We start from the raw sequence: 24825 nt of genomic DNA, 5'->3' as shown, positions 1-24825 counted from the left end.
AGCAAAGTTCTTAACCCGAGGTACTATTTCTGGGTTAGCGAAGTCTGTAACCTGAAGTGTCTGTAACCCGAGGTACCGCTGTATATGGGATGTGGGTGGCGCTGTGGTCTAAACCACTGGGCCTCTTGGGCTTGCTGATCAGAAGGTCAGCGGTTCGAATCCCCACGACGGGATGAGCTCCCACTGCTCTATCCCAACTCCTGCCAACCCAACAGTTCATAAGCATGCCACTGCAAGTAGATAAATAGGTACCGCTGCTGCGGGAAGGTAAACGGTGTTTCTGTGCGCTCTGGCTTTCATCACGGTGTTCCATTACACCAGAAGCGGTTTAGTCATGATGGCCACAAGGGCTGGAAAGCTGTCTGTGGACAAACACCAGCTCCCTCGGCCTGAAAGTAAGATGAGCTCCGCACCCCATAGTCTCCTTTGACTGGACTTAACTGTCCAGGGGTCCTTTACCTTTACCTTTTACCTTACACACTGCCACATCTTGCTAGAAATAGAAAGGCAAACAGAAATGTAAAGCCTTTAAAAGTTTTAAAGGGAAGTAAAGAAGCTGAAGAACAATAATCCATTTTCCAGTTTTTCAAAACATAAAAGGGACCAAATGGGGAAAGGCCTACATTGCAAGTTCTCCTCACCAGTCTTGAAGAAATGGGTGTACCCCTCCTTCCCAGATTGGAAAGGCAATGGATGAAGAGAAACTGCTTTGTCAGAGTTGCTGTGGCAGGAGAGGAAAATAAACAGTACTCTGTTCAAATAATACCACTTGGCCAAGCTAGGTAATGAAAAGGCACCACCCAGCTACAGTATCACTTGGGGATTCCCATTTAAAGAAAAAAGTCAAGTGAACATTACTGGGTCTGGCCAAATGTTTCAATGGCAACTGGAGGTGGGCAGTGGAATAGAGAAAGACAAAGCTAATGTTCATGTCCATAAAAGCAAACGCTGAAAAAATATATCCCCATATCAAAATCTGCAGGAATAAACACAACATAATTAAACCACAGAACATCAGCCCAAAATATTTTGCTGCTTCTAGTGAAGGGGGAGGGGGAGCACAAGATGTATAGCAGCTGAATGGACCAGCCTTTGAGCCTTACCTCAACCCTGGTGATAAGAGCAGCAGGCCTCAAACGTGCCTTGTGGCAACAGAAGAAAATGGCTGGGCAGATCAGGCTGAGCCCCACTAATGGGCTGATACACTATTTAGGTAGTTTATAACCTGCTCATTATTGAAATCAGTCCCAGAACAAGTGCACAATACACAATAAAGCAAAACAATGTGAGAATTCAAAGCACCACAACAAATCACATTTATATCAACACCCTGCAAGAGTGACAAAACATCTATCCAAATGCCCAAGTAAAAAAAGTAAATTGGTTGCACTAACAGAACCCAGAACCAGTGAGGAGGAAGGGGGTGGAGGGTGCGGGCTGCCCTGGGTGTCATCACTGAGGGGGGGGTGACAAAATGAGTTTAAAATAAAAATGGGGCTCACAAAACTTTTTAGGAGTGATGTGGTAGCTTAGGCACCTGCAGGTTCCACGCTGCCGTTTTAGGCAGCGTGGGACTTGCGTCTGCCTACTGCCTCTCCCTCAGCCGCCCAACAGCTGAGGGGGAGGCGGCGGAGAGGCTCCAAGCGTTGGAGAGACTTGCCCTGCCCCCAGCTGCAGGACACACACACCCCACACCAGGCACCTGAGCGGATAGCTACGCTACTGCCCAGAACAATGAGTCCCACTAGTGCAATGGCTCTTCCACCTCCCCACCCCAATGCTTACCCAAATCTGGATGTGTGTACAGGGGAGGGGAGTTGGAAGAAATCCCAGAACTCCACACCGTGGGGATTAAATGAGCGGGAGAACTGGGAGAACCATGTACTCTTACCTTGAGCTCCTTGGGGGTGGAAAAGGTGGCCCATAAATGTAATTAAATATAAATAAACAAATTGTTGCAAGGTGATAGTTTATGAATAGGGAAGCTCTTCTTAATGTGCAATAAGCCTATCTAATGATGACATAATTTTGAAATAAAGAAGTAAAGGCCAAAATATGGTGAGTGAGTTGTGTTGCATGCCACCCCATTCTCAGAGCAGTGTGGGATTCCAGAGGTTCTGGGTGTTTACTCAGGGTTCACGTTTCCTTTGGACAGCAGAGACTGAGGTGTCTTTATTTACCCATATATATACCACCTGAACCTACAGCTGAGGGGTTCACAGCATTAGCATCCCCTGACTCTGCCCCCCACCTCTCTGCCTTTCTAACCTGCAGCTTTTGCATCCTGCTTCTAGCTCATATTTTTCAACTCTCGACTCTGGCCTTTTTCTTTCTAACAAACAGTTGAAGGAGGAAGGTCCAGCCCTTTGTCTTCTGGCACAGAGCCACTCCTTTTGTTCCCTTATCGGCCCATGCTTTGTGGGCCATTGCCAGGCTGGCCTAGAAATGAAAGTGGGATGGGATTCCATTTAATCCATTAATATTTGTTTCTTAGCCCATTTTAGAAACTTAGGGACCCTGCTATGGATCCTGCTGAATGCCAGTGTGCTACCACAGATTATCAATCTAGCCTGCTCCTCTATTACTCTAATGATATGGAAAGTGCTGGACAAGGATTGAAAGTTTTTGATTTTTTTTCCGACGGCAAAAAGGGGAAGTTGAGGGGGTGGTGACATTTGGCTTCTCTTAAAGTCATGTAGCTCATCTTTCTATGCAATCACAGGTTAAGAACGAACTACTTAGAGGAGCTTTCTGTTGCGTGGGACATAGCCAAATTAAGATTAGTATTTATACCAATCACTGAAGGAAGAGGCATATATCTGGAAGGCAAATCATCATTCTCTGGTTCCTGCTTACTGTAAGTTGACGGCGAAGGACTCTCTTCCTTCCTTTTTCTTAATTTGCTAAGTTACAGTGCAGACTGATTAGATAGATTGTTTCTTATGAGACTGGCATAAGCGGGGAGTTAAGGTTCATTTAGTTTTAGTTTTCTTGACGCTTTCGCCCCACATCTTTTTGCCTTAAGAGAAGGCTGGTATGGTGAGAAATGACAGGAAAACCGGAGGGGGTTGGGCAAACGGTCAGATGGGGTACTGAAAGAGGAATTCTGCATAGCTGCATACAAACAATGCAATTGAAGCACATTTAAAGCACTTTTTCTTCAAAGAATCCTAGGAGCTATAGTTTGTTAAGGGTGCTTGGGATTTTTGCTACGTAAGGAGTAAACTACATTCCCAGGATTCTGAGGGGGGTGTGCTTTAATTGTATGGTATGCATGCCTGTGTTTCATTTCATTTTTCATTTGATAGCAGTATTAAGGACATTTTAAAGTCTCAGGGAGCTTTGAACTTGGCTACAGATCTGCTGGTCAGGCCACTTACCGTGAGGTAGGAACTCTTTAGAAACTCCAGCAGAGGCAATTCTACAGCATCTTCTGTTACCTTGTTTCATTTGTGAATTTAGAAATCTGAAGTCTCCCACAGCAGTGCTATTTTTCTAGAAAAAGAGGTGCCAGAACACCTCCCTCTTTCTCTTAGAATGACAATGGTACCCACTTGAAAAAGGGCCGGGACTGAGTACTGATGAGTTCCAGCTAAAAAACCCCCCTGCCCAACAGCATATTAATCAGATCTACACCAATATGTTATTCTCACTGGACGCAGTAAACAATAGTTCTTCCTTTTCTTTCTGAGACGGTAGTAAACATCTTTGGGAACTCCTGTCATTTCAGCTTTTCCTCATATGACTTTCATTTTAGATCATTCATCATCATCTCTGCATCCATGGGCATAGCCGGGGGGGGGATGGGGGAGCAGCTGCCCCCCCATCAAGTAAATAAAAATACTTAGCTAACTGACCAATTGCATTGCAAATAACTCAGTTTTGTTCTCCCCCAACATAAAGCCTCCCACCCCAATAAATTCTGGCTACGTTCATGCCTGCATCAAATTCTAGTCATTCTGTCCCTGAAAGCCTCTTGATAATCTCGCCTAGAAATCAGCATCTGAAAACAGTTTTCCACCTATAGTTGTTTACCTGTTTATGTATGACTGCTTCTAGAGTCTGGGATCCAAGGCTTAGTTGTGGTACAGCATAACTTGTGTCACAGCATCATAAAAAAAATGCATCAGCAAGGTATATGCTCTGACTTTAGCCTTCTGTTGTGTCAACCTAATATGTACTTGCCAGCATATAAAGTGTGAACCAGTGTTCTTCATTTGTTTTATCTTCGCAAGCAATTGATTAAGATGGTAAAAATCTGATGCACATTACACAGGACTGGCTCTGGAACTGCTTTCAATTAATTATATGTTGATTGATTATTTAATTATTGCTCCAAGCACAATTGTGTGTTCACTACTGTTTGATAACGAATTCTTATGCAATTGCTGATGCCCTGAGTATCATATGCCAGCGTGGAAGCCATGTGCTAAATTGATTGATAGATAGATTGATAGATTAATGTGGGTTGCAGAGTGAGTAGGGGAACAGAACTGTCAAGACAAAGCAATACTACTTATAAATTAAACTAAATCACCTGAACTGCACAAACATCCTGCATTTCTCTCTGTAACTTCTTGCCGTTTCACTGCTTCAGTCAAGGTGGTCTTGGAAAATATGATGTACACACAGAAGAGAAAACTGATGTTCTCCACACCCGTTCTAACGTGGTTCCTCTGGCTTGGCCTCTTTGTGCTTCCTTTTGGTTGTTCAGGTAAGCCCAACAATTCACTGTGTTTGTCCTCATAAGAGCATTACTTGACATTCCTTGCTTATTCCCAAGAGGAACTGGGGTGTGTGTGTGTGTGTGTGTGTGTGTGTGTGTTTAAAAAGTGGTGAATGCTTCATTCTTTGCACTGAACTCAATGAGACTTACTTCTAAATAAGCGTACACAGGACTGTGGTTTACAATTTAGGAGTTTCTGTGTGAATTTCAGCTTTGCCATGAAATCAGCAGCATTAGGCAAGCCTCAGCTCAGCCTTCCATTTGCTATATGGTGATGGAATGTTCTGGACAGCATCTGCCCAGGTGTTCTTCAATAACTCAAAATTCTCAGTAGTTTATCTTGTAACAGGATGCTGGTTGTGCTGTGGTCTAAACCACTGAGCCTAGGACTTGTCGATCAGAAGGTCGGTGGTTTGAATCCCCGTGACGGGGTGAGCTCCCATTGCTCAGTCCCAGCTCCTGTCCACCTAGCAGTTTGAAAGCACGTCAAAGTGCAAGTAGATAAATAGCGGGAAGGTAAACGGCGTTTCCATGCGCTGCTCTGGTTTTGGTGTTCCATTGTGCCAGAAGCGGCATAGTCATGCTGGCCACATGACCTGGAAAAACTGTCTGCAGACAAATGCCAGCTCCCTCAGCCTATAGAGCGAGATGAGTGCACAACCCCAGAGTCCTCCGTGACTGGACGTAATGGTCAAGGGTACCTTTACCTTTATCTTGTAACAAAAACAGTCAACGTGTCAATAGAATCAGCCTCCAAACTGAGGAATTGAAAAGAAGCCAATGTAAATGCTGCTCTTTAAAATAGAATCCAGGACATTACTGGCCAGCAGAGATGGAGGAGAAATTCAGTTCTCATTTTAAGCCAAACCTATCAAATTAGCACTTTTGAAAATGATAAGAGAACCAAAGCATGAATCTTTCAAGATTCGCACGTTCCTGATTTTTCGCAATACATTTCTCCAGCCACCAACGTTTACACAAATGCATATATGTTAGGGGAAAGTGTGCACTGAATATATACATGAAAAGAGCATTGCAAAAATGTGCTGTTTTAGGAGAAATTGCTGGCAAAAGTGTGTGTATACACAAGTCAAAATGCATACAAATATGTATTTATGAGGAGAAAGTTGCATAATAGTGAAGAATTTTCATGCGGGTTTTTTTTCTTTAAAAAATCACAAACTGCTGCAGAAATGTGGAAAACTGAATTTAAGACTGGAAAATTGAGAAACTGAGAGAACTAAAATTGGCAGATCCTTACATCCCCACTGGCTAGTTAGCTTATCTGCTTTGGAGAAACTGATGGGAAATGCCATAATATAAGATTGCCAAGCATTAGAACGTCAAGTTTTGATGAGAATGGATCAGTATGGTTTCTCCTAAGGGAAGTCCTGCCTCACCAACGTTTTGGAAATTTTTGAAGATGTAAACAAACTTGTGGGTGGGGAACAGTCCAGTCGAGTAGGGTAATCCACAGAGAAGCATGTGCCACCTTCACTATACAGCTTTCTTAGAATGCTGAGGACACAGCTCTTCACCCTGGTCTTTGACACCTTATATATGTGTATTTTAGGGCACATCCTATTCCTATGACTGTTATTTGTTTTAACTATTTTACCTATTTAATATTCAACATTGTAACCAACCCTGGGACCTGCTGGGTATAAAATAATAATAATAACCATTATTATTAGGTGAAAATAATAATAATGGATATTATCTACAGAGATTTTCAATACACTTTTGATAAATCCTTTAGCAAAGGCTCTTATTTAGACTTAGCAGGTGAGGAATAGGAAGGTTGGTATTCTTATGTACAGTGGTACCTTGGGTTACATACGCTTCAGGTTACATACGCTTCAGGTTACAGACTCCTCTAACCTAGAAATAGTACCTCGGGTTAAGAACTTTGCTTCAGGCTGAGAACAGAAATCGTGCAGCGGCGGCACAGCAGCAACAGGAGGCCCCATTAGCTAAAGTGGTGCTTCAGGTTAAGAACAGTTTCAGGTTAAGAACGGACCTCCAGAATGAATTAAGTACGTAACCAGAGGTACCACTATATTAAGTAAAGGTAGAAATACCTCTGATAGTTAAGTCCAGTCACGGACAACTCTGGGGTTGTGCGCTCATCTCGCTCTATAGGCCGAGGGAGCCGGCGTTTGTCCGCAGACAGCTTCCGGGTCATGTGGCCAGCATGACTAAGCCGCTTTTGGCGAACCAGAGCAGCACATGGAAACATTGTTTACCTTCCCACCAGAGCGGTACCTATTTATCTACCTGCACTTTGACGTGCTTTCGAACTGCTAGGTTGGTTGGAGCTGGGACCGAGCAACGGGAGCTCACCCTGTTGCAGGGATTCAAACCGCCAACCTTATGCTAGGCTTTGTGCTTTAGACCACAGCGCCACCCGCGTCCCTCATTCTTATGTATTAGTAACTGATTAAACAAGAAGAGAGTAGGAAAAAGCAGGCAGTTTTCACAATGGAAAGTAAATTGTAGAGTCCCATAAGGATCCATAATGTGCCAGTGATTTAAAGCATACATTTTCTAGAGTCAAAGTTGGTCCTTGAAATGGCCGAGTTTGCAGATCACACCAATTTACTCAAGGTGATGAAAATGCAAGTGGACTGCAGAGAAGTCAAAAAAAGTTATCTCCAAACTTGGTGACTAGACAGCAAAATGCTTCCGTGTAGGCCCTTGTAGAGTAACATATATTGGGGCACATATGCCTAACTTCAGTTATAGATTGGTGGGGTAACTTATCAGGAAATAGAACTTCAGCTCACTGAACACATCAGTTCAGTTTGTAGTAGCTGCATGAGGTAAAAACTGGATGTAGTAGTATAAATACCGGTAATCTGTTTTCAAATGGACACACTAAGGAATAATTCACCCGCATTGATATTTATTTCAACGATACAACCAGTTTCTCAAGAAGTACTTTTTCAGGGGCAAAAAAGATGCAATGGATCTGATTATAGAATTAAAGTTCGTGTGTTTGCAGTCAGGGGGAAAGTACCTCATCACTTCATGACTAAGGAGAGATTGATTGTGAGTGAGATTCATAGACTATGTGGGTGGCAGGTGAATTCCCCATGGGTGTAATGTTGGCGACCTCAGGTTTAGATGGACATTTGGTCTAATCCAGCAGGGCTCTTTTAATGTTTTAATGAATAATAATACCAACCTACCTTGCCAAGTGGTTGCGGGATTGTAAGTTTATTTCTATGAAGCACTGAGTGCTTTAAAGTGGTATCTAATTGTTTATTTATTTGTGTTATATTATAATGGGAAATGTAGGACAGGGACTTCCCAAGGATACGTGTTGTTCAGCAGTGGGAGAGTCTACTCAGAAGGTAGTGGACTGCCCTTTGCTGGAGGTTTTAAGCAGAGGCTGGATGACCAGGTATCAAAGAGATGCAATAGTAGTGGATTTCTTACATCAACAGAGGGTTGGACAAGATGATATTTGAGGTTGCTTTCAACTCTGAGTCTATGAATGTGCTAAGGTTCTTATTATCCCTTCAGACACTGTTATTAAGCTGGAGAGGATATAAGCCTTTGTGGGTTTTCCAGTTTTGGTGGAAGATGTCAGGCTGCTCTTGCTCAGATCAAAGGTACCAGATTTTACCCTTACATCCAGGTTGATCTCTTGCTATCACACACATATAAGATTCTTTTGCAACTTTATGTTGGTTTTATGACTCGCGCTGGTGGACTTTGCCTTTGTCTCAGGTGACTGGTGTCAAGCGGCACATTTCTCAAATTACTTGGATTAGTGAGTTGCTAGGGTGGGCAAATCAAAAGGAGAGGCAATGCAAAGAGATTGTTTGATGAAGTATTTAGTCCAAAATTTATTTAGTTCTCTGGGTATTCAATACTCTCCAGTAGTCAGAATGTTAGTCTTGGATCTTGGAGAGCTGTTTTCAAATCCCAAATCACTGAATAGCCTTAACCAAATCACTGTGGTTTAGCCTCCTTAATGATTCAAAATGGTACACAGTTCCAACATTCCATTGTGGGAACATTAATATCCATCTTCTGGCTGCTTATAAAGATTAATGGTTTGTAACCACTTCATACAGTACAGTAAAAAAAAAAAATCTTAATAATAAGGTCCCCAAGGTGCTGACTGGGAAGAACTTATTTTCTTATTCTTTTGTACTTATTTCCCATCTGCTGGTGAAGCAAGAGGCTTTAGAGAAGGAATGGGGAACTTGGATCTCTCCATATGTTGTTGGACTGTAGTTCCATCAGCCTCAGCCAACAAGGCCAATTGTCACAAATGAAAGGAGTTTGAGTTCAACATTATCTAGAGGGGCATAAGTTATCCACCCCTGCTATAGAGGGATTCATGGCCCCACCCCCCCAATATGAGAAAAATCTCAAGCCTGAATTATGGTGGGACCCTGGAGTAAATGGCCTACTTCCCATATCATAACTTAACACAGTGTTGCCAAGCCGTGAGGACAATTCTGCACCTAATCAGAAGCAGTGAAGTGCTAAAGTTCTGCTGAGCACAGAAGTGGCTCCAGGAAAAAATATAGCCCAAGGGGAGCCCCATCTCACATATTACAAGCAGAAACAAGCCTATGCTTGTTTATGATATGAGGCATACAATCATCCCATTTTTCTAATTCAGACAGGGTAGGCACACTGCTTTTAGGATCAGCACTTATGTATTATACACACACACAGACACACGCACACACACACAGACATGCATCGAAGGGACAATGGATGGGACCATGTATGGTCAAATCTTTTTTTTTTAAATAATATTTATTAAAATTTCAAAAGAAATTACAAAAGTAATATATTTTTTTTTAATAATATTTATTAAAATTTCAAAAGAAATTACAAAAGTAATATATGTATGGTCAAATCTTGGATGAGCACCTCCTTCCCGCAACCAGGGCATTGAAAATGGGTCGAGGATGGGTATTCCAGCATGACAATGACCCAAAACACACGGACAAGGCAACAAAGGAGTGGCTCAAGAAGCAGTACATTAAGGTCCTGGAGTGGCCTAGCCAGTCTCCAGACCTTAATCCCATTGAAAATCTGTGGAGGGAGCTGAAGGTTCAAGTAGCTACACATCAGCCTCGAAATCTTACTGACTTGAAGAGGATCTGCAAACAGGAGTGGGACAAAACACCTCCTGATATGTGTGCAAACCTGGTGGCCACCTACAAGATACGTCTGACCTCTGTAATTGCCAACAAGGGTTTTGCGACCAAGTACTAAGTCATCTTTTGCAAAGGGATCAAATACTTATTTCACTCATTATAATGCACATCAATCTCTGACTTTTATCTTTTGGGTTTCTGGGGGGTTTTCCTGTTGTTATTCTGTCTCTCACAGCTACAATAAACCTACCATTAAAATTATGGACTGGTCATTTCTTCAACAGAGGGCAAACGGGCAAATTTAGCAGGGGATCAAATACTCCCCCCCTCACTATATATATATATATACCAAATTACTTTAATTTAATACAATTTCTTAAAATCAGGTTTCCCGCTCTACACACGTTTCTTCATAATAGAGGAAGACAAGAGAGAAAAAAGACCATTACAAAACCATAAGAAAGCACAAAGCTTGTTCTCCCCTTTTCCTTTCAGGCTGTTGTAAGTACCGATATTCTCAAATTTCTTGCCCCTTCCACAGCACTACATATGTCTCATCAGTTGAGTTAACAAATGGCAGCTTAAATGGGTCACATAGGCCACAGTGATAGTTGTATCAATTTTCTGAATATAGTGGCATGGTCATCCACAGAGGGAGAGGGAGCTGTCCCCCCTCCTGATGAACCATAATCCTAACTTTCATTTTAAAGAAAGAGATAATAAGTTTCTAGCATTTGTAGAATTATAGAATTGTAGAGCTGGGAGGAAAGCAATGACAAACCTAGACAGCATCTTAAAAAGCAGAAATATCACCTTGCCGACAAAGGTCTGTATAGTTAAAGCTATGGTTTTCCCAGTAGTGATGTATGGAAGTGAGAGCTGGACCATAAAGAAGGCTGATTGCCAAAGAATTGATGCTTTTGAATTATGGTGTTGGAGGAGACTCTTGAGAGTCCCGTGGACTGCAAGAAGATCAAACCTCTCCATTCTTAAGGAAATCAGCCCTGAGTGCTCACTGGAAGGACAGATCGTGAAGCTGAGGCTCCAATACTTTGGCCACCTCATGAGAAGAGAAGACTCCCTGGAAAAGACCCTGATGTTGGGAAAGATGGAGGGCACAAGGAGAAGAGGACGACAGAGGACAAGATGGCTGGACAGTGTTCTTGAAGCTACCAGCATGAGTTTGATCAAACTGCAGGAGGCAGTGGAAGACAGGAGTGCCTGGCGTGCTCTGGTCCATGGGGTCACGAAGAGTCGGACACGACTAAACAACTAAACAACAACAACAAGAGCTGGAAGGGACCACAAGGGTCATTTAGACCTAACCCCTGCAATGCAGGAATCTTTTGACCAACATGCAGCTGGAACCCACAACACTGAGATTAAGAGTCTCATGCTCAACCAACTGACCTGTCTCGGCAGAACATGATACAGTATATAAGGCAAAATGTACAGTCTCTGTCTCTCTCTCTGTCTCTCTCTCTCTCTCTCTGTCTCTCTCTCTCTGTGTGTGTGTCTCATAAAATAGTCTGTTCCATCGTTTTGGTGTTTTAGCACCCCCACCTCAAAATAAAACACAACACCTGTGGATGTCCAACAATACTGGAACGAATGGGCGACCTCTACAGGACTTTGGGCCAGAAGGCCAGTAGTCATCTTGGCAGAAAGAGCTCCCCCAAATGCAGTGAGGCTAGCTTATCTCATTTTTGTCATAAATAAAGTACCGTGCATTCCCATCTGATGAGGGAGCATTATTCTAAAAGTACGTAACCTCGCCATATGCTCTGGCATGTGCTTTTGCAGTGGCAGGGCTGCCCAAAGACATTCTGTGTGAGGCAGAGCAGCAGGTGGCAAACCTCCCACCCGATTCCAGGCACATATTACCCCAGGCCAGCCAAGTTATATTGGGACCTGGGGCAGAAAATCCCACAAGCACCTCTCCCCTTTCCTCAGATGTAAGAATACATTAAATAAGTAACCATTTGCTGTCCCGTCATTGTCGCTTAAAATCGCTTGGCTGAGGCAACCGTCTCGCTCTTCAGCCACTACTGTCTTTATTGACGCGGTACAGCCTGGTGAGGTTTACTTGCACACTGCTTTTTAGCACAAAGGTCCGCAAAGCAGTGAACAACGTTACTACATATTAGTACAAAATAAGCCCATGTAGACTTCGTAACTTATAAAGTAGCACTATATGCATTGGCAGCTAAGAAGATCAGGAGAAAAGAACTAGATAAAATAGTGGTCAATTGCAAAGGTGATTTGGACATTTAAGCTGGCACACTCTACCTGAGAACCCCTTGCTATGTTATTGTATGAAAAAAATAATTTTTAGGAGAAGTGATCGTGATTTATTGTACCTGCAGTGCCTGATGTTTTTATGGTTATTGTTGCTTTTCTTTTTGTTCCCTTTGTGAATGATGCCCTGTCCTTTGGCTAGTGCAATAAAGTTTATGATGATGATGATGTATACAAGTACGCTACATAAAATATCTCAATTAAAACAATATTAAACAGTGGCAGGATTTTCAGTGGCCAGTGCCATGGAAAAACATCAGGAGGTCACAGTGGGGCTGAGCTCTGCTCCCTTTGTCACTGTTTCGGTCACTTTGCCCCTCAGGGAAGCCGGAAGGCAAACGGAGGGATGGCAGAGGCCTCGAGCCAGCCAGTTCGTTTCCACTGACCTCTCACACATTTCATCAAGCCTTTGAGAGTAAGGGCTTCTGACAAATGGTGGAGCCAACCGTGGGCAATGGACACAGCATTCTGTCTCCTGCTTCCTTTGAATTCAGAAATCTGCTTTCCCCCTCTTTCTGAAATCATGCCTTAAGCAACACCGAAATGTGAAACAACAACTTAAGAATGAGTTTGGGGGAAACCCCAAAGAAAGCAGGGGAAAGTGTTAACCAAATTAAGCAAATAGAAATTGAAATCACGCACACCTCTACCCACACCCACACCAAAGTGTACTGAATGAAATGTGTCTTGTAATGCTGGATACAGTTTGGTCTCAAATCATTTGTGTCTGGGGCCAAACTAGGAGTGGCATGGAGTTACACCAGTTTACCTCATCAGTGAGTGAGCAAGGTCCTGGTGAGCTTCGTGGCCCATGTGAGGATTCAAAGACAAGCATCCCAGTCTTTCATCACTAAATCGCACAGTCTCTTTGAGCTAAAAGCTGCTATGGGAGAGATTTTAGTTTGCTCTATAGGCAGGGGGTTAACCTTCCACAACCTTAGTCCACACATACTACACGCTGCTGTGAGTTGAGAGGAAGAAAAAATGCAGATATTGTACCTGCCATTTTCTCTTCCATAGCTAATTGCAGCTTTGGAGAGTAGAGACAAGGGAAAAGGTTAAGCAATCACTCATCCACCAAACTGTCCCCCTCCAGTGGCTGCTTTTAACTATATCTATGGTCACTTCCAGACAAGCTGTTCACTCAGCTGTCATTCTAATTTTTTCATAGGGTGGGTTATATGACATTGCAGGAAGCAATTAACACCTCACACTTTCCAAATCATTTCCTTATCACTTTCCTTACTGCAAAAAAAGGGCTAATTTTGGGGGAAGTGGGTTTGCTGCGCAACGCCACCAAATCTGCTTTAATTGTGCTACCTGAATTCGCCAGAAAATAGAAACAGGCTGGGAGTGCCCTAGTTTGAGTATCAGCAATCTTGCTGATGATGGTATTGATCTGAAATAAATAAACTTGGCCAGTGATATGGCCCCTGTCAAAACCACCACATTGGGCCATTTGGACCACCCAACCTAATGCAGTGCACAGCCCACAAATACTCCTTGTTTTGCGGACTGCCTAGGATGGCTGAAATGGGGGGGGGGCCTTGTCAAGCACCTGGCACTCAGCAGTCATTTCCAGCAAGCTGCATTTGCCTTGCTGTGTCGCAGGTTGAGTCAGCCTGAACTCCTGCTTTCAAAGACACAGGAACTGATTTGTGCTGTCCCTTGCATTTTGAAAAAAGAAATGCTGGAAACAGTTACAGTGGTACCTCAGGTTAAGAACTTAATTTGTTCCAGAGGTCCGTTCTTAACCTGAAACTGTTCTTAACCTGAGGTACCACTTTAGCTAATGGGGCCTCCCGCTGCCGCCGCGCAATTTCTGTTCTCATCCTGAAGCAAAGTTATTAACCTGAGGTACTATTTCTGGGTTAGCTGAGTTTGTAACCTGAAGTGTCTGTAACCTGAAGCTTCTGTAACCCGAGGTAACACTGTATGTGCTAACAGCAATACTCCATCTTGGGTTACATTCCAGGTTCCTTTCGGCCACTCTCTCTCCCTGCTTCTGGGAAACCCCTAATATATTTCTAATACTTCCTTCCTGCTGATCTCTTGCGTCACATTGTGCACTGATCCAATGCGCACGAGATTAATAACATTCTAGAAATGATTGTTTGTGGTGATGACAGCTTTCCTCATTTGGAGGACAGTGCTGTGTTGACATTGCATAGTCTGTGGCCAATGTTTCATAGTTTGTGGGCATGCAGTTTTACAGCTGCAGCCATATGCCTAGGTCTGGATTTTGATTCTACTTGGATAGTGTATGAAACTTCTTAAATCTTGTAAAACTGGAGAACAGAAGTAGATTAAATCTGGAGTTGGCCAAGCAGGACAGCTCTCTCCACCTTCTGTGGCAAACCTGAATGCTTCCTATACACCAGTGTATTCTGCAGTCTGTGGAATAGTGGTGTGTAGGAGGGCCTTCTCTGCGGTGGCCCCCAGGTTCTGGAACTGTCTCTCCCCTCTGAGATGTATCTCGCTCTGTCATTGTATGTATTTCGCTGGCAGGTCAAGATGCATCTTTTCACCCAGAGTGGCTGGGTAGATAAGTGGTGCAAATATGTTGTTGTTGTCATTATGTATTAAATTAGATTTTGTTGGTCCTCCCTCCAGTGTAGTCACACTGGTTACAGTTTTAGCTGAAGTTATAATTATTATGTTAAACTGCATTATGAAATTATATGCATCCTGCCCGAGGACCTCACGATGAAGCATGGGCTATAAATTGAATGAAGGGATGAGTATTAATTTACTCTGCATTTGCCTGCATCCTACTGCTTCTAAAAGCTGGTAAAGTGTTTGTTCTTTTTAATACAGATAGACAGCAAAATTATCTATACTAAGTTATCAACAGCTCAAAATTTAACTCAGAAGATACAGGGTGTGAAACGGCAATCTGTCACTGCGTGGTGCCTGAATATTTATGTACATGAATTTTGCATGCTTGGGCACTAGAGCCCAGATGTAGCCAGTATCTACTCTTGAGATGCAGTTGCTAGAGTCTAGGGGAGAGCTGAACTCTGTGTGCAGCTTGGGAGTGCTGCAGGACTTAGAACCGACCCAGTTATTAGCAGTGGCCGGAAGCACTTCTCAACTGCTTCAGCTGGTGTGTTGGTTGCTTGTAGAAATCTGACATGGCCATTCATTCCCCTCTCTCCCTGCCCTCAGTACATCAGGGTTGCATTATTGTAACAGCTGCCTTGAGAAAGCATTTTGAAGCAGCCAGACTGTTGTCCAATGTGAGGTGCTCAGTCGTATCACTTCAGCAATGTTCAGGCACTGCAAGTTGCCTATTTGGTCCTGGGATCAATTTTTATCCTTTAAAACTTTAACTAGCCTGGGACCCAGGATCTAGAGTTAGGGTTAGCAGGGAGGTGGCCATGTTTGTGGACAACACCAAATGATTCAAAGAGCTCTGAAAGGCTTTATGCTAAATACAAGCGCATGGGCAGGCACACTGGAGATGCATGCTGCAGTCCGCGGCCAGGGATGGCCGTCTTTCTGTCTGCTCCCTTGGTCCCTTTCAAGGCAAGACAGTCAGGTGACCAAGCCAGCAGAAAGCAGATGTGGCCACCATCAGGATCCTGACTTAGGAGAAGGGAATGGCTTTAGAGGACCTCAGGAAGTACAACCAGGGTTCTGGTGCTACTGCTGCCATCTCTCAGCATCTGCCACCTGAGGCAGCCATCTCACTCTAATTAATGATAGGGTTGGCCTTGGAATAGCAGTAAATCTCCCAGGGGAAGAATAAGATTGCATCTGTTGTTTCCCTCCCAGCATGGGATTCTCCCAGATCATGGTCTCTCACCGCATGGGGTTTCCCCAGTTTTCTTAAGAAATTCCTCAGTCCAGTCACTGGGAAATCTCCAAGTCATTAAGGACCCTTAACAAATAATAATAATATAATAATCATATTTTAAAGTAGTTTATTGCAAAGTGCTTGCAATAATTACCTCATACATGATGCAGGGCTTGTCCATATTGGAACATTGTTTAAACTGTTAGTCTATTTTTCCTCTACTCAAATTAGACCATAGCAGGCTGAAAAAGAAATGAAAGCAATTTTAAATTCTCACCAGCCCACACTTTTCAGATTGCTTCTCTCTCTTTCTCTTTCCCTCTCCCTCTCTCTCTCATTCTCCACACACACTTTTCACATTGTTGCCCAATGCTTATATATGTATTTTTAAACAGCTTTGAGACTTTTTGCAATCGAGCAGTATATAAAATTTATGGAATGAATACGGTAAAGATTTTTAATGTAGTTTGTGCAGTTTTCTAGTTTTGTGGAGTCAGGGCCAGCCCACCATGAAACAAGGTGGGGCAAACTGCCTCAGGTGGCAGGATCCATAGGGCAGCAGATCCTAATGTATAACTTTATTCTCCACCTTATTCCTGATGTAGATCTTCACTCACCTCTCCTTCCCTAGTGGGGGTGAGACACCATTTGGGGGTTTGCTTCTGCCACCAAAATACCTTGGGTCAGCCCTGTTCTAAGTAGACATGCATAGATTTATGCTGTAAGTAAAACGGAAAACAGATAATAGCAGTAATAAAATGAAACTCAGTGATTATGGTATTTACTATATTATAAGTGGACTTGTGGGACAGTTAAAATAAAACAGCCTGAGGGACAGATCAAGGGCTATTGGCAGTCAGGGTGTCTAAATTATGTAATTGAATCAAAGCTTGGGGGGGGGAAGTGCATAGAGAGCTTCCATATAACATGGAACCATGGCACCATAATATATATATACAGTGGTACCTCGGGTTAGGTACTTAATTCGTTCCGGAGGTCCGTTCTTAACATGAAACTGTTCTTAACCTGAAGCACCACTTTAGCTAATGGGGCCTCCCGCTTTGACTCTAGAAAATGTATGCTTTAAATCACTGGCACATTATGGATCCTTATGGGACTCTACAATTTACTTTCCATTGTGAAAACTGCCTGCTTTTTCCTACTCTCTTCTTGTTTAATCAGTTACTAATACATAAGAATGAGGGACGCGGGTGGCGCTGTGGTCTAAACCACAAAGCCTAGCATAAGGTTGGCGGTTTGAATCCCTGCAACAGGGTGAGCTCCTGTTGCTCGGTCCCAGCTCCAACCAACCTAGCAGTTCAAAAGCACGTCAAAGTGCAGGTAGATAAATAGGTACCACTCTGGTGGGAAGGTAAACAACGTTTCCATGTGCTGCTCTGGTTCACCAAAAGCGGCTTAGTCATGCTGGCCACATGACCCGGAAGCTGTCTGCGGACAAACGCCGGCTCCCTCGGCCTATAGAGCGAGATGAGCGCACAACCCCAGAGTTGTCCGTGACTGGACTTAACTATCAGAGGTATTTCTACCTTTACTTAATATAGTGGTACCTCTGGTTACGTACTTAATTCATTCTGGAGGTCCATTCTTAACCTGAAACTGTTCTTAACCTGAAGCACCACTTTAGCTAATGGTGCCTCCTGTTGCTGCTGTGCTGCCGCCGCACGATTTCTGTTCTTATCCTGAAGCAAAGTTCTTAACCTGAAGCACTATTTCTGGGTTAGCGGAGTCTGTAACCTGAAGCGTATGTAACCTGAAGCGTATGTAACCCAAGGTACCACTGTATATATAATATATTTTTAAAAACTAGAATTCCTTGCTTACTGAGTGAGTCTGTACAAAACCATGGTTCATAAATCTTTGTGGAATGAGTGAATTCACTAGAAATGCCAGATCTGGAACTGAAAAGCCAAACTTGTTTCTGCTGTAGGCTGGGCTTCTGCTTTCTTTTCTTACTCATTTAAATGTCACAAGTTCACTGGTCATAGGGGATTCCCTGACTGAAAACTAAAACCTAAAACCATGCTGGATAATGACAACATATTATGTCTCCCTGCAAGGTGGCTGAGGAAAAACCTCAAATGGTTTTGTCCCTGCCCCCGCTAGGGAATAAGGAAGATCTACATCAGGAATTAAGTGGATCTAGTAAGGCCATCTTGTAGTAACACAATAATTTGCGATGCCAGGAACGCCATGACCTTTCTAGTATTCACCGCAATGGAAAAATAAGAGAAGCGCATGTCAAGATCAGTATGGAACAGTAGCCAGAATGTTGGACCTTAGACTGAGGAGACGAGTTCAAATCCCCACTTGGCTGCAAAGATCACCTTAAGCCAGTTTTTTCTCTCAGTGTAGCCTACCTCATAGGAATATTGTGAGAATAAGCGGGGGGCTGTGTACAAGCCCCCAATCTTCATAGAAAAGTGTGGGATAAAAATGTAATTAATAAATGTGGAAATGATTTAACAATCTCAAGGGAGGAATGTCAGAAAAGTAGGTCTCTACGAAAACCAACCACGTGTGTGGTTGCTGCATTGGTGAGAACATCATCAATCAGCGAAACAAATGAGGAGATGCACATCTGATTGTGTGGCATTTAATCATACAGAACAAATTTAGAGAAGGCTTGTACCTCATTCAAGAGGGGTGTGTAAATATTTGAGTGTTTAAAAAATAGATATAGATCATTATACATGCGGCTCCCATCCAAATTGCTGTACATATATAAATATGATGTGTCCAAGCAGCAAATGTATATTTGAGAATGTAAATATGCAGGTACCAAACATATTTTGCCTGCCCATGCAGCAGAAAATCAGTTTTCTGTGACATAATATGTAAAGCAGCTGTAGCTAGACCTTGAATTAGAGTTACTGAGCCCATTTTTTTGTACTGGCAGGAAAAGAGAACAAGATTACTCCCTCTCACTGAGACAGTGAGAGAAATTATGCACAGGGTTTTGGTGCTGGTACCTTCGATTTCATCAGGATCACATGCTGAATGAGAGATGCCTCCCACACAGGCCAGTTACAGGGACTATTTAGTATATTGTCTATTCCAGTTTCCAGATTCGTTTTCATTTTTGCTTTGTCACAACAGCACACCTCCACTGTGAGTTAACTGAACTTGCTGAATGTTTGTGGGCAGCATAGTTCCTCTTGTCTACAACTGTTCTGTTCTGTAAGCATATTCTACTTGCAGTTTCCTAGGTGTTATGCAAGACAAAGGTAGGTGTGACATTAGCAAAAAAATTCCAGTAACTGTGTGCTTGCTCACGGCTGTCCTGCACAGGTTTTTGTTCTGCTTTTCTGGGCAGAGGGGAAAAATTAGCCTGCCAACCAGAAAGCTCCGTAGGCAAGTCACAACAAGTTGTGTCTCTGACATCCGCACACCCATGGTCTCTTTCTGGTATGATGTCCTCTGTTGGTGTGGTTAGGGTGGTGTGAAACTGCCCCCATAACATTTTCTAGGACAATGTGACAGAGCACCACCACCCTGAATTGTAAGAAAAGGGGTAGATAATAGTAGAAGTTTCACAGGGCTAGGTGGATTTAAGGCAGATCACTGAAACCGGTTACCGAATGCAATTGGGTCATGTTTTATTTAGTCATTAAATAATTAGCTAGATAAATAGTTATTATCTAAATAAATAGTTACTTAGTAATTAATTAAATGAGCCAGTGTGGTGTAGTGGTTAAGAGCGGTAGATTCGTAATCTGGTGAACCGGGTTCGCTTCCCCGCTCCTCCACATGCAGCTGCTGGGTGACCTTGGGCCAGTCACACTTCTCTGAAGTCTCTCAGCCCCACTCACCTCACAGAGTGTTTGTTGTGGGGGAGGAAGGGAAAGGAGAATGTTAGCCGCTTTGAGACTCCTTCGGGTAGTGATAAAGCGGGATATCAAATCCAAACTACTCCTCCTCCTCCTCCTCCTCCTATTCTTCTTCTTCTTCTTCTTCTTCTTCTTCTTCTTCTTCTTCTTCTTCTTCTTCTTCTTCTTCTTCTTCACAACATTTATATGCTACCCAGCAACAAAAGTTCTCTGCAGTTTTAGAATAAAAAGTTAAAACCATAAGTAAGAAGTAAAGCAAAAAACCAAATACAGAATTTAGAACAGAAATGGACTGGCAGCCACACATGCCTTCTTCTCAGAGGTCCCAAGACACAGCTGGGCACCAATCACAGTACTATTGTGCTGCTGCTCTATAAGAATTGCAGCCTGTGCTGATAGGACTGAGCCCTCAAGGTGAAATCCAGACCATAAATGTCAGAAATTGCCCCTGGATTTTGGAAATCACCCAAGCACAGGTGATATGCTAGACAAATTATTTTGGCACCTGAGACTGAACAAATTATTTTCACACCTGAGGCAAATTATTTTGGCACCTTCTTCCTGGCAGCAAAAAACACACAGCAATGATAAATTAAATAAAGAACCATTTGCTGAACTTTTGTCACACCTCAAATTCACAACCTGAGGCAGCCACTTCCCTCTGTCTAATGGTAGGGAAAGTTCTATGCAATCTCTATCTTGACAGATCCTTTCTACAAATAGTTTTCAGTTGCCAAATTCTGCTGTATTTACTGTAAACATAGCCCAGCTGCATTTTAGCAAATGATGTTCTCTTAGTACCTATGGTTCTAGTACATTTTAGTTCCTTGAAGTATTTTGTTTTCCCCCTTGGCTGGGTTTTAGTGCTGTTTTTATTGTTCTTCATCTTATGCTGCCTCATGATGGCTTTATGATGATTTCTGTGCCATTTTTATACACTATTTTTTATGATTTTGTGGGTTTTTTGGGGGGGGGAATAGTAGTTGTATTTTATCGTTTTTAAATTTGTGAACCACCCAGGGGGTGTGGCTAATTGGGCACTACATAAATTCCATAAATAATTAAATGCTACCAAGTTATTCCTGTGGTTTCAACTCAGAAACCTATATTGGGCTTTGGTATATGAAAACTGTTATTAACTTATTTATTGCCAATCATTTCCACCCTGCCTTTCTATTATAGTTATTAAAGAGATTAAATTATATAAATCTAGATCCACTCTCTACATATATAACCCCAGATCCTCCGTAATTTTGTCAAAAGATTCCATCCCTTTTATTCACAGCCTGTACCAAATTATTTCATGATATATGTACATAGAATCATAGAATTGTAGAGTTGGAAGAGACCCCAGTGGTCATCTAGTCCAACCCCTTACAATACACAAATCACAACTGAAGATTGGGGGGGGGACAGGTACATTAGCCTGGATTCATTTATTTTAGGGAAGTTTTTTTTAAAAAACAAACAAACAACAACAACAACAACAGTCCTGACAGTTGGGAAAATGCCTGCAAGCGTGCAAACTAATAGTTCAAGGAGAAAAGGCAAACCGGAATAGAACAATGGAATAGATGCATGTGACCAGTTTTGATGTATAGAGCTCTGGTTTGCAAGTCACAGATATTTCATGAATAACATTCAGTGGATTCAAACAGGGTTGGGGAAGCTTTTTCATTCCCTCTGGATAACCTTTTGGGAGCCACATTCTAGTGGTGGGTAAGGCTGGAGGCAAAAGCAAGCAGAACAACAACAAAGTTAACTATTGACTTTATACAATAGGCTGACTTCTCCACACACTCATACACCTCTCTTTATCCTTTAGACAAGCATGATTCAGACAATAAATCCCCTCATAACGGTGTTTTCTCCTAAGTAGGACTAAGCTGAAGAGTGTGTGTTTTGAAAAAATGTTCTCTCGCCTCCCCCATGAAAATACACCCCTCTCTTGGCAATTTTTCAGAGAACTATGCTAAAAGGTGACAAAGTGCTCCCCTCTTTACTCGTTCCATATTGTAATTCCAGTTACTCTTACTTAGATCACTTCCACGCTTTGTGTTGCTCTCTCTCCCCTACCTGCCCCATTCAGAATGAGGGCAAATGTGCTAAAAAGTCATAGAGTTGGAAGGTACCACAAAGACCATATAGCAATGCAGGAAACTTTTACCCAACGTGGTGCTTGATCCCTCAACCTTGAGATTATGCCCTACCATGGTCTACCAGCTGAGCTACTCCAGCTTCCTCCCACTGAAATGACCCATTTGGAGCTCATCACATATGACAGCTGTGCCAAGACATCATCATGCTCACCATTTAATTTCTGGTATTCTGGGATCATGCAATCGGGGAAATGGGACAGAAGGAGAAACAGAAAGCAGAAATAATGGAGGCTGCAAACAGTCATTGACAAGTCAAAGAGAGGTATTTTTGTGGGAGAGTATGGGGAAATTTATTGCACTACTAATGGGAACTGATTGTGGAATTCATAGTCCTTCAGAAATCCTTGTTTCATTAATGAGTGATGGCCAGTGTGTGTTGCATATCTGAATCTCCCTTCCCTTTTTGCAAAGCATTGTTTCAACGCAGAGATGTGAGGAAGGACTTGAAGAACAAGCATCTGTTTCACGAGATCCTGTTTCTTGTTTTCTTCCCCCCCAGACCCTGTCTCGGTAACAGCCAAAATAGGGGGTGTAGCCACACTCCCTTGCAACTACAAAATGCAACGGCCCCTGGCATCTTACAGGATCTACTGGCAGAAATATGTAGGCCCTGGTATATCTGACCTGGTTGTGATAGCTTACAGCAACGGCGAAGAAAACACTGTAAAAGACATACATTTCCAGAACAGGACAAAGATGGATGAGAAGACTCTTACACTTCGGATCTCCAGTGTGAATGTGTCCGATCAAGGCAAATATAGGTGTATCATATTACTGGAGGAAGAACACAAAGGTGATAAATGGGTACATTTATCAGTGTCAGGTAAGTGCTTGTCTAGCAAAACAGGATTTTAAGTACCCAAGCAATGCTTAAGGGTCCTATTCATTTGTGTTAGACAGGGGCTGTTCATTTTGAGTCACTTTTCTACCAGCGGAGGCCGGTTTCCTGGGGCAAATAGAGCACTGCTCCACCAACCAATCTATCCTCAGCCAGTTCCAACTTCCCTGTTTCTTCACAACCAGCCCAATGGGTGGCATTGCCTGCAAGCTTCCTCCTCCTTAGTCTCAGTGTTGCCCAAACAGAATTTAGCGGGGTGGGGGGAGAGATTGGGGGTGAAATTAGCTTGCTCTGCCTGTCATTGACTCTGGCTCCACTTACGGTTGGTCTCCTTCCCATGAGCCACTGCTACTTTCTACTTAGATATGCCATAGGCCTTACAGCAGGGACAGGGGGACATTTTGGCCCAGTGGGCCAAATCCTTCTCTCCCCACAAGTGCTTCCCAAACCCCAGGCCTAGGATTGCCAAAGCGCTTTGTGCAGCAGTTCCAAGACGGCTGACAACTGGAAGCTGAGAACTTCTTTTGAAAATAGGAAATGAAACACACTTTCACATGCATTGGTGACTAGCGGTCCTCTGCTTCCCAGTTACATTCCAGACTCCATCCACTGACCCAGCTCAGCTCTGTCCACTCAATATTATTGCTGCTAAATATTGCTTAAGTTATCCTAAAAACATACCCCTTTAGGTGCTATGACAACGAGCAGCAGAGTATTATTTTATGCTTCCTTTTAGGGTCAAGCCCTCAGAAGGCATCATATATGAAATGAACATAAAATCTAAACACCACAACATTTGACGTAAACACGTCTCTATGAATTATAAAAGGCAGTGGTAGAAATAACAATAATATATTAATAGTACAGTAACATTCATTCCAGAATAATATATTATTACTCCAGTTACAGATATCTGAAGTATCTGAAGAAGTATCTGAAGAAGTGTGCATGCACACGAAAGCTCATACCAAGAACTAACTTAGTTGGTCTTTAAGGTGCTACTGGAAGGAAAAAAATTTTTTATATATTATTACTCATTCAAGTAAAAGCGTTAATTATAAATATATAAATGCTTTTGAATTTGTTTAGTGTTATTTTATTTAACTTAAATTCTAATAATTAACAGACACAAACAAACGTATAGTCTCTTGGGTCCAACATTACTCAACGTTGCTATGAGGGGAATGTGAATTTGAGAGAAAGGATGCTATTTATCCCAAAAAAAAATTTGATTGAATTTTCCACAGTTATAACACTTACAATCTAACAAAAAAGAAAAAGAAAAAAGGGGGACACACACACATATACCAAAAGAAAAAAACAGTACAATAGATTACAAGAAAGACATAACCATAACCACAACATAGGATAAAATAATCTTAAACCTTTACAACCCAACCTTGTTTACATATTGGTTGACTTCCTCTAATCCCTCCCTCCTGAGTTTCCTTGTATCTGTACGTAACAGCTTTCCAATATCATTCTTCAACAAAAATATTTCCAATTATTATCTAACTTATTCACTTTTCTTACTATTCTAAACCCAATTTATTTAATAAATCCTAATTTAATCCTAGGCCTCTTTGGTGCTTTCAAATGATTTCTAGTTTTTAATATTACAATATTTGTTCAGGTAGTCCTTAAATTTCTTCCAATCTTCTTGGTATTCCTCTTCTTTCTGGTCGCGGATTCTTCCCGTCAGGTCAGCTAGCTCCGAAAGGTCCATCATCTTCATCTGCCAATCTTCCACAGTTGGTACTTCTTGTATTTTCCAGTTCTTGGCTAGTAAAATTCGAGCAGCCGTTGTGGCATACAAAAATAATTTAACATCTTTCTTGGGCAATTCCAAACCTGTTATCCCAAGAAGAAAGGCCTCCGGTTTCTTAATAAATGCATATTTCAACATTTTTTTTCAATTCATTGTAAATCTTTTCCCAGAAGTCTTTCACCTTGGGATAGGTCCACCACATATGAAAAAAGGTACCTTCTTTTTCTTTATACTTCCAACAGAGATTGTCACTATTATGA

General features: G+C 42.3%; 1 protein-coding gene across 2 annotated transcripts in view; it reads left to right on the top strand.

Annotated features, from left to right (window-relative positions):
• CD80 (CD80 molecule) overlaps nucleotides 1-24825 on the top strand; it is a 40302-nt gene that overhangs the window by 6366 nt on the left and 9111 nt on the right. For both annotated transcript variants that reach the window (XM_083611732.1, XM_083611733.1), the window contains 3 exons: nucleotides 2723-2857; nucleotides 4603-4714; nucleotides 22459-22782. In XM_083611732.1, coding sequence (XP_083467858.1) covers nucleotides 4618-4714; nucleotides 22459-22782 — 421 coding nt within the window. In that variant the 5' untranslated portion in view covers nucleotides 2723-2857; nucleotides 4603-4617. The remainder of the gene's footprint in view (nucleotides 1-2722; nucleotides 2858-4602; nucleotides 4715-22458; nucleotides 22783-24825) is intronic.

The sequence above is a fragment of the Podarcis filfolensis genome (assembly GCF_964270895.1).
Source record: "Podarcis filfolensis genome assembly, chromosome: 4".
Classification (NCBI taxonomy): domain Eukaryota; kingdom Metazoa; phylum Chordata; class Lepidosauria; order Squamata; family Lacertidae; genus Podarcis; species Podarcis filfolensis.
The sequence above is the reverse complement of the archived record's forward strand: the minus strand, read 5'-3'. Positions and strand labels throughout refer to the sequence as shown.